Source organism: Podarcis raffonei, chromosome 6, assembly GCF_027172205.1.
Source record: "Podarcis raffonei isolate rPodRaf1 chromosome 6, rPodRaf1.pri, whole genome shotgun sequence".
Taxonomy (NCBI): domain Eukaryota; kingdom Metazoa; phylum Chordata; class Lepidosauria; order Squamata; family Lacertidae; genus Podarcis; species Podarcis raffonei.
The window spans coordinates 80,627,555-80,638,135 of NC_070607.1; the positions used below are offsets into that span (position 1 = coordinate 80,627,555).

General features: G+C 47.8%; 1 protein-coding gene across 1 annotated transcript; it reads left to right on the forward strand.

The window, feature by feature from the left end:
- Positions 1 to 5,242: 5,242 nt before the first annotated feature.
- Positions 5,243 to 9,746, forward strand: SNAI1 (snail family transcriptional repressor 1). The gene is made up of 3 exons (XM_053394238.1): positions 5,243 to 5,480; positions 6,462 to 6,977; positions 9,021 to 9,746. The coding sequence occupies exons 1-3, from the start codon at positions 5,402 to 5,404 to the stop codon at positions 9,200 to 9,202; spliced, it is 777 nt and encodes a 258-aa protein (XP_053250213.1). The 5' UTR covers positions 5,243 to 5,401; the 3' UTR covers positions 9,203 to 9,746.
- The last annotated feature ends 835 nt before the right edge of the window (positions 9,747 to 10,581 follow it).

The following is a 10,581-nucleotide window of genomic DNA, read 5'->3' on the forward strand; positions in this document are numbered from 1 at the left end:
GAGGACACTGTGGATGGTGTCAAGTTATAATATGCAGGCAGGCTCATATGGGAGAAGGTGGTCCGAACAGCACTTTAAATAATGCCTAGAAACAAATAGAGAGCCCGATTGTTTGTTTATTGAAATTGCTCTTCACCCATTGATGGTCCCAGAGAAGTTTATAAAATGTTGAATAAAATTATAAAACCTACAGCAAAACAACTACAGTCATTATAAAACAACAAATCATTATAAACAACAAGTGCAGCAGGAATTCCATAGCAACTTTGGCAGTGCTTTTTTTCCTTAAAAAATGTTTAGGGGGTACTCTCATTTTCCTACTCATATTGAAATACTGCCCCTCAATGAGGCCAAACCTAGATTCACAAAATGTTTAGGGGTATGCATACCCCTGCGGCCCCCCAGAAAAAAAGGACTGAACTTCGGACAATTTAATCAAACATCACCAAAGGCCTGAAAGAACAGATATGTCTTAACTTGGCCCTGGAAGTCTAGTGATGTAGCGATCACCTGCTAATTTATATCGTCTTTTTCCTCCAAGGAGATCACAGTTGTGCAAGCTTAGCACAAGTGGACTACAGTTTTATTCCCCATTCTTTTTGTTACTGGGATTAGTCCAAGGTTGATTGGATTACAGGTGGTCAATTCACTTCAGGGCACATGATTCTGCTGAGGCTAACGTCATCACCAAACAGGTTTCTTTACAATGAAGTTATCTCCATCCCTACCCAAAATTTCCTTAATCACCTGATCAAGGTGAGCAGGTCACCTGAGCTTCTTGCTTGCACAAGATTACGTCCCACATATACATGCACACACACCTGTAGGCATCCCCAAATGCTCAATTTACCCACTGAATGTCACGTTGTGTCTTATTCACATTTAAGGACTAGCCTCCAGCTTTGGTGTTACAGCGATATATCAAAAGGGTATACATCTTTCTTCCTTGCCAAGCTAAATTAGAGCCCTCCTCCAACACCCTCTCCCTCCTATAAATATCTGCACTTAGGTTTAAACAGCTCAGAGCAAGCCAACAAACTTTAGCCTTTGAGTCAACAGTTATCTCATTTTACGACCACTTGTCATTGTCCGCCCAGTGTGTACCTCCTTTAACTGCAGCTAATTGTATTCATTTCTGGGACACTTTAGCACAATAGAAGCTACCATCCCGATGACATTGCCGCCTTCTCTCTTATCAGCGGCTCCTAGCCATGACGGCTACATTCTCCCTCATGCCTCTGAATACCCGTTGCTGGGAATCGCAGGTGGGCAGAATTCTGTCGCAAACATCTCTGACTTGCAGGCTTCCCAAGGGCATCTGGTCGGCCACTGTTGCTGGACTGGATGGGCAACTCCAAATTGGATTATTGCAATGCACTCTATGTGGGAGAGCTCTTAAAGTTGACTCAGAAATTCAACTGGTCCAGAACTTGGCAGCCAGATTATTGGCTGGGGCTCCCCATAGAACGTATATGATACAATCCATTTTAAAACAGCTGCACTGGTTGTCAGTTGGTTTTCAGGACCAATTCAATGTGTTTCAAGCCCTAAACTACTTGGGGTCTAACTATTGGAAAGACAGTGTTAAGATCAACAGAAGGGGCCCTTCTTGGTGGTTCCACTACTTTCAGAGGTTCAGGTGTGTGTGTGTGAGAGAGAGACACCCAGTCATTATCTGTGGCAGTCCCCAGGTTGTGGAATTCCCTCCCCACAGAAATGCAATTGGCACTTTCCTTGCAGCTCTTTCAATATATGCTGAAGATGCAGCTCTTTACCCTGGCTTTTGACCCTTGGGATACACTTGTCTGTATTTTAGGACCCTCTGTAGTTGTGATTGTAATTTGCTTTAATTTGCTTTTAATGCTGTTTTCTGTTGCTGTAACCCATCCAGGGACCTTCTTGTGAAGGGCAGTTAATAAATTGAAATAAATAAATCAGAAGACTGCAAGCAGGACTCAAGTGCAACAGGGCTCTCCTTACCTGTGGTTCCCAGCAAATAGTACCCAGAACAGAACACTTGATAATACAGGTGTATTTAATTGATTAGTTATTAACTAACTCAGAATTAAGTGGTTGGCTGACCTACATTTTGCGTCTCTTGAATGATTCAGAGGGCCTTTTTCTAGATAGGATATAGCAGTGTAACTGGGTTTTGATAAAGCTCTCAGGACTTGTCTGCTAGAAAAATGCATTAGCGTTTTTTGTTTGTTTGTTTTGTTTACACTAACTGCTTTCTAAACCAAGCCAGTGAAACCTACGTTAGCTCCTGCAATAGAAGCATTTTAATAGGCCCATGCCTTGCTTAAACCACAAAGGGTCACCACAAACTAAGTCATACAAAGAGCAGACTCACTGAAATTACTAACTGTACACTTTTCAAGCTCCAAGACAAGTCTATTTCTCAAATAACTGAACCATCTTTTTCATTCCATTGAAAACGTAAAAATGCTCTGTCTGGGGGCTGGGTGCCACTGAGGATGCATTGTCTGGACAAGTTACCCGAACTCTCAAAGGCACGAATTGTGATGTTGCAACCAACTTGCAGTTTCCTCTGCAGTCAGTGGGCAGTTCAGGGAAGAGGGTTTCCTGGGAAGAGGGATTCACTGTTAAACCACTCCAAGCATTGTAGCTGTGTGAGGGGAACAGGGCTGTCCTAACAATTCTCAGCACCCTTGGCACACCACAGTTCCCAGGATTCTTTGAAGGGGGGAGCCATGGCTGTTAGTGTTATCATAGTACAGTACTTTAAATGCACAGTGTCAATGTGACCATTTACTTGGGCTTTGCTGAAAGGATGCATTTCCTGAGATTCCTGGAGAGGGCACTGGTGTCCTAGTAGAATGAGGAAGAACTACGGAAAGCAACCAAAAGTTCCCTGCTTCATAAATGTCATTGGCACATCTTTTACAGTTAGTGCTGAGTTGTTTCAATAAATGAACAGTCCCTTTTGATAGGAAATAAAGGTTGTTCCCAGGTGTCCTCTGTTTATTGAGCGTTTATCCTGATTTGTTTGCAGGGAGGCTGCATGCTGCTGTATCAAACAGGCAAAAACTTTTGTGCATCTCCCTGAAGGTGCTACCAGGCTGTTGCTATTTTGCAGGGAAGTTTCACTGGCAAATTGCAGGTTCCAGAGCTAAGATGCACTCTGAAGTGTGGCTTAGCAATTTATTGATGCAATATAATGTAACCTCCCCGCACAGAAATCAAAATGAGTATTCAAAAGTTATCCGGTGTCCTATAACACCTCCCGCCCCAAGCTTTGGGCACGTCCAAGATGTCACCATTTTCAGCTGAATTTGATCACACTGACTTGCTGTCTCAGGTTGCACAATTATAGTTGATTGGGAGGTCTTGTGCAACAAAGCCATTTCTCCCTAAATATCAAACCTTTTTAAAGAAAGAAAATGTACATTTGAAAGTGTGAACTAGCACTTGCATTGGTGTAACATCATCTAACCTCGCTGCAAAAATAAATAATTCTGAATTGAAACTCATCAAATAGCCAACTTCAAGGAACCTCCTTGAAAACTAATCAGAACAGTTGCTCAATAAGCAGGTTTTCTGGAGCCCCTTTGTGCAAACAAATCAGAAGGCATGTTCTGAAAGCAGGTTGATTAGAAGCAACCAAAGAGCCCTGAGGGCGTGTGGGGGGGGGGGAGGCCGGTTGTTTGTTGCGCAAAAGCACTAAATAAACTTTAGGCGAACAACCTGAATTTGCCTGTATGTGAATCCCACCCTAAAATAACCAGAGGCTGTGAAGTCCAAAGTCAAACGTTCCAACCAAACCGAGACCCTCACTATTTGTCTTGATCAGAAGCTGGCAGTACAGAAGTTCCCCCTGGGAACACGGGTCTACTCAAAGCTGTGCGCAGAGATTTCATATACAGTACTGGGCAAGAAGTGATGCGTTATTTTGGAGGGCGTGGTGCCAGGAAAGGAAACAGCATTTTCTTTGTACCCCGCTTCTCTCCTGGCTTAAACTGCTGTCCTGATCTACCCACGCAGCTACACGGCTCTTGAGAGTTGTCGGTGGGAGGGAAAGGCAAGCTCTGGACCGGGGAAGAGGGGACAGGCCGAAGGAGCCAGGCCATAGCTCTCGCCTCCTCACCTCTGGCAAGAGCCTCTCTGCACAGGCTCTGGAATGCGGACGGAGCGAAGGGGAAGGCAGGTGGCAAGCAGCAGGCGTGTGCGGGCCTGCCCGGAACTGGAAGCCGGGAACACGTGGCTCCAAATCACTGCAAGGGAGTGCGCGGAGCGGGTGCAGACGCCCATAGCCAGAAGCGGGCAGCGCTGGATGAAAAAACGGGGTGATTGGGAAGGTGGGGAGCGGAATCTACGCGCACACCCCTGAACGGATCTCCCTAAGTGAATATGGTTGCCAAGCCAGTCTGCGGACGATGCGCGTTTCTCAATTCTCCCCGTGTTCACCCGTAGCCGTAGCCTCATTGCCCTTGGTTTGGATTAGGCGAAGGGGGAAAGGCAGTTGCAGCTTGCACGCTTCTCTCCGGGGACGTCACCCCTTTGCTCCTTGCAACCACCAGAGGCTGTCGGAATATTCTGAGTATTCCACTACCAGAATATAGGGCGGATTGGACTTCTGTGTCCTCTCTTATGGCAACCCCCCCCCCGGCCCCCATCACACACCACCCAAGGGAGGAAAAACTGCAAACTGTTGACGCACAGCCCCTGGGTAGGGTTAGCACAGGCAGCGCCCTAACATCTGCTTCCGAGCCGCGCCTACTCAGAAGTAAGTTCTCTTAAGTTCCGTGGGCCTCCGGCTGAAAGCGCCGTTAGGTTGGATGTTCTTCGGAATAAACGGGTGTAGCCAATGCTGCAAATACCAGGCACGCTTATTACTTAACTATAGGTCTCAGTGAAATCAGTGGCGTTTATTCCTCCCCCCCCCCCCGCAAAAGCATCCCCGACGGCTATGAAAGCTTGCGCCACACCGGCCTATCTTGTCACCCTAACAATTCCCCGGGTGTCTCTTTTCTCGCTTTCATGAGCCAAACCCACATCTTGGCTGGATCAGCCCCCTTTTTGCCTGCTTCTCTCTGCCTCAAGCGTCCCGCTGCTGCGACGGACCCCGATCCTAGCCAGTGCGCTTCGCTCGGGGAACACCTGCTAGAAAGAGCCGAGCCTCCGGACCCCTCCCTGCCTCTGCCCATTGGCTGCCAAGTGACACCGGGGGGCGGATCCGCCTCGCCCCCTGCCGCCCGGCCCATATTTAGCCGGTGGCGCTGGCGCTTTGGCCGCTTAGCTCGCAGCACGCCGACTGGTCGCGTCGAGGTTTAGTTTCTTTTGCAGTCTCCCTTTAGAAACGCACCGAGGGCATCGCCGCTCCCGACCTCCACAGTGCTTGGATTGGAGCCGCCTCGGCGCCGCCAGACACCCCAGCAAGATGCCGCGCTCTTTCCTGGTGAAGAAGCATTTCTCGGCCAGCAAGAAGCCCAATTACAGCGAACTGGAAAGCCAGACTGGTAGGCGCGCTGCACCCGGTGGGGAAGGGATGGGCCAGAAGGAGGAGGGATGGCGCTGAGCGCTGAGCCGGTTTGGGGGACGGGGGGGGGACTGCCAGGCGCAATTTGGTGCGCCCAGGGCGGGCGAGCGCACGTGGACGCTCGGAGAGGGCGTGAGCCTCGGGTCATCCGTGCACTCGGTGGGTTCCCGGGTTGCTTCAGGGTTAAGCATGGATGGGTCGATCGCTAAAACTTAAGCGGTATATCCTGTTGGGGGCAGATGAGCGCCCGCGACGCAGAGCTGAATCCGCTGCTATGGCAGGGAGATGTTAACTGGTCTTTCGGCTCTTTCACGTCTCCAAGGTTTGGCGGTAACTTTCTGCAGTTGGCTGGGAGTCAGTCCCGTTGGACACGGTGTGGAGACTTGTTTAGAACAGCGCGGTTAAGTTCTAGACCGGGGAGGGAGGACCTGCTGGACTACAGCTCCCATCGCCCCTGAGTATAAAGTTATGGTGGCTGGGGTTGATGGGAGATGGGAGTCTCAACAACCACTGGAGGCCACAGCTGCCCTAGCCCTGGTGCAAACCTAGTGATGCTGGTGCTTCTTAGGCGACTTGAGAGTTTATTGCTTGCTTCTGATTCATGCTGTGTGAGTAACCTAGTTGTGACGCTGTCATATACCTTGAAGAAAGTTGGTTTTGTTTTCCAAGCACTGGAAAACAGGTGGAGCTGGGAGAGCTAAGCCATCAAATAGCTCAGTTGGCTAGAGTGTGGTGCTCATGGCGGCAAGGTTACAGGTTCGATCCTGGTGTGGGACAGCTGCATATTCCTGCATTGCCAGGACTAGTAGACTATCCTCCGGGTCCCTTCCAACTCTACAGTTCTGATTCATGGAGGGTGGGGAATGTTGTGGATGAGGAAGGATCCAGCACCTGCCTAAGTTGTCTCCAGTGCTGCATGCTCACTTTATAACCATTGGCTTTAAAAAAAATCTCTTTGCAGTGATCGTCTCCCCGTGTTTTTATGAGAAGTACCCCATCTCAGTCATCCCCCAGCCTGATCTGCTGAGTGCTGGTTCCTACTACCCTCCACTTGTATGGGACACAGGGCTGCTCTCCAATTTCTTCACCTCTGAGCCGGAGTACAAGAAAAGTGCCACTTCTCCGCCCAGCCCTGGCTCCAAACCTCTGGACCTGACCTCCAGCGAAGAGGAGGATGGCAAGACGACCTCTGACCCGCCCAGCCCAGCTTCTTCTGCCACCGAAGCGGAGAAATTCCACTGCAGCCAATGCAACAAGTCCTACTCCACCTTTGCAGGCCTTTCCAAGCACAGACAATTGCACTGCGACTCCCAAGCCAGGAAATCTTTCAGCTGCAAAAACTGTGAGAAGGAGTACGTGAGCCTGGGAGCTCTCAAGATGCACATCCGAAGCCATACCCTGCCCTGCGTGTGTAAAATTTGCGGCAAAGCCTTCTCCAGGCCTTGGCTCCTGCAGGGCCACATCAGAACGCACACTGGTAAAGCCATTCTTCTGTTTGTTTCTGGTCACTCTTATCTCTTCTCTCACCCCAGACCCCTCCTCCTCTCCCCATTGCTTCCAACCTGATTCAAGTCAACACTGCATGCAGTTTATCTAGGAGATAAGGGATTCTCTCTCTCTCTCTGAAAAAAAATTACTTGCTAACCAACATTTCTGAGCAAAATCCACCTGCAATCCCTCCCAAATTCAGTTCCCTATTTGCAAACAATGCATGAGAGCAGATTTGCACATTGGGGGCTCCTGTTTGTGGCAGATTGTTGGTTGCTTTTATTCCAACTCCACACAGTGAAGCAATTATCTGATTAGTCCAGCATGTACCCCAATCCCTCCTCCCTTTCCTTCTCTTTCCATGTGGCTCATCTGGGCCCGTGGCAGTGAGGAAGTGATCCATATCACGCTACTGTGCCCGCAAACTTGGCATGCACACCCACTCTGTTGGCTCAGCAGGCTGCTCAGTCATGTGCACTATCCTTGAGTCACTCTTGCACAAAGGGGCACTCTGACTGGAAAGGGCTTTGCACCAGAGAGGCTGCAGGCATGTGTAATGTCAACACAGAGGCTGGGGATGGGCTCTAATGAAATACTCTCCTTGGGGGTTTAAGCAGGAGGCATTTCCTTCCTTACCCCCACCTTCTCTATAGCTCCCTGTATTCCAAGGATGAGCGAGGTGTTGCTCAGGGGGGTTGTGGAGGGGAGAATAGTGCTTTTAATTGCTTCATTTGAACACAGCTCTCATCCCAGAGGGCTTCCCTCTGGCACACAAATCCTCCTGCTCAACGAGAAATAAACTTGCCTCCCTGCACAAAAGGTGCTGTTGGGATGCATCATTCCAGGCCTTGTTGATTTGCATTGTTCCACTAATGGGTAACTGCTGGAGGAGGCGGGAAGTACCTTGGAAAGGAGGGGGGAGGGGAGAGAGAGAGGGGTGACTGGTCAGCCCAGGCAGGTGCTTTTAATGTAGCCATGCTGCTTTCCCCCCTGGTGCACCTGTTACTGTATCGCCCCAGGCTGAACACCAGACTCCACAGCTGCCAGGCTGTGGAAGCTCTTTTAGCTTTTAATCCAAGGAGTATCACATTCACAATGCATCTCCCTCCAAGCCGGCCATTGTGCCTGTTGCCGGGATGGTTTAATTGTTACTTGGTGCTGATTTCACACCCTCTTAGAGGTTCTAAAGATGTTGCCTGAAGGAAGCCAGAAAGACTTAATTGTGCTTTTTCCCCAAATTGAGCACGCCTGTTTGTTAGTTCCAAAAGAACTTCTCTGACAGGAATTCATCCTGTTTAGTCTTTTCAGCATGGAAGAGTTTGAAGCGGATGGTGCAGGGCCTGGTGGGGGGCGGGTGGAGGGAAGGAAGGAGTGGAGAGGCAGGGAAGCCGCTCTGGGAAGGATATAGCTATACTTGGATCTGTGAAGCTTCCAGGGCGGCCAGACTGATGCAATTAGTGCTTTGGGTTTGCACAGCTCACAGTGAGCCAACAGATGAGATAATTTGCATGTTGCACGATGCAGAATTATTTATTATTTTTAGTCTGTCAAACGAGACTTCTGAATGACTTACCTGCTGGAGCAAATGCCCACTGCTCTGCATGTTTACTCAAAGTTAAGTCTTGCTATGGTTTATAGAGCTTACTTCCTGGATCATTTTGTAAATTTACTGAAACTGAAGTCCCATCCATGGTCAAAATCTAGCCAATGGGAGAGAGAAGCATTTGTCCCCTTGAAGTCAGGGGCTGAGAAGTGCTTAGCTTCCAATGACGCTCTCCTCCTAACACCTGATCTTGAAGCCATTTAAATTGAAATAAATTCCACCGAAATTGGTAGGAACTAATTTCCATCTGCTTCAACCTGCTTACAAATGGGTTGACTCTTTCTTACCTGTTTGATCCTGCGTACCTCATTTAAATATACATTAGCTTGGCTTCTTGTTACCTGTTTCTTCAAACCATTAAACTTGCAGGTGCATGGGCCAGTCTTGGAGCTTCGGGTTTAACGTTCCCTTCTACTTTTGTCTCCATAGGCGAGAAACCGTTTTCCTGCACACACTGCAACAGGGCCTTTGCTGACCGCTCCAACCTCCGCGCCCACCTGCAGACTCACTCGGATGTCAAGAAGTACCAGTGCAAAACCTGCTCCCGGACTTTCTCCAGAATGTCACTTCTCCACAAACATGAAGAAACTGGCTGCACTGGGGCGCGCTGAGAGATCTTCCCTCTTGCATCTTGGGAAAAGAAGAAGAAGAAAAATGCTACAGACTCTCCTCCATGCCAATGCATATATTGTAACTAGCGCCTCTAGGAATATAGTTTTTCCCATTTGAGTTCAGCTGCCAGGGCAAAACTTGTCTTCTACCTGCTTCAGGCCTCGCAGTGACATTCAGAATATTTCTCCCTCTTTCTTTGGTTTTAAAAGTCTGGTTCCGCACTCCCTGGCCATGGCAGAATGCTTCTTGGTTTAGGCAGAGTGAGGCTGGTTTGCAAAAACAACAAGCATTCTGATGTTTTATTAGTGTAAGGACTGTTCAGAAAGTGCTCAGCATCTCCCAGTATTGAGCCTTACACCTAGCTGGCCTGAAGGACCACAGTATTTTTAAATTTTTATTTCTGGGGGTGTTGGGGGAAGAAAAAATAATCTGCTGTTAACTGTTGACCCTGAATTGATATGCCTCTCAAGGAGGACAAAAGCAAAGTGTTCCCAACAACCCCCACTCAATTCTCTCTTGCTCTAAGCGTTGTATATACCCTCCCAAGAAGGTGTAACTATGCAGTAATACAGTATTGCATTAGCTCTGAGGCAGCTGCTTCCCCCACCAGCACAATGATAATTTGCAATGCCTCAAAGATTAACAATGTCTATAGAAGGCACTGGGTAGCCATTTCAAACAAGACTCCTGTTTACAGAGCAGCTATGCACTCAAGCACCTGTTAATATGACTTCTTTTAACAACTGCTTTTCAAAAGAACTGTGACTAATAGCAGGCACTTGTCAGGCGATACAATAGCAGCCTGTGTAGAGAGGCTGCCCATTGACAGGTGTGTGCCAAAAGAACTATTTATGGTTATTGACAGGTGCCTCCTGAATGCATCTTTCTTTTGTACATTGTTTCCACATCATAAACAACAGGAAGGAAAAAAAAGAGAAAAGGGTATGTTTACATTTCAAAGGTACACTGGTATTTATATATTTTTGTGCCACGATTTTATACTGATTCAAAACTTTTTTATATATAATTATATACAATTTATTGATATTCAATAAAATGGTTAATTTATAATCTGGTCTTGTGCTGTTACTCTGCTTTCTGGTGACTTGTATTCCAGTGTAAAATTGCATGCTTTAAGGCTGCAGAAGTTAGCTGTGGTTAAATCCCTACAAGTTAGTCTTGACTAACCCAAGTCTCTGCTAACTTGTTCTGTTATAAAAACAGGGTGAACAATCCACAGCTAGGAAGTAATGAATGAAAAAACTCCTATGTGTTTCTTACTCATTTCAGTAAGGCTGGAACAAGAGAACTTGCCAAATACATTGAGCGCCACGTTAGTAAACAACTTATTCAGGAAAGCCTACCCATTGTGCACTGT

Coding starts and splice junctions, on each gene's coding strand:
- SNAI1 (XM_053394238.1), top strand. CDS start 5,402: ATGCCGCGCTCTTTCCTGGTGAAGAAGCATTTCTCGGCCAGCAAGAAG. Junction 5,481..6,461: donor CGAACTGGAAAGCCAGACTG/GTAGGCGCGCTG, acceptor ATCTCTTTGCAG/TGATCGTCTCCCCGTGTTTT. Junction 6,978..9,020: donor CCACATCAGAACGCACACTG/GTAAAGCCATTC, acceptor TTGTCTCCATAG/GCGAGAAACCGTTTTCCTGC.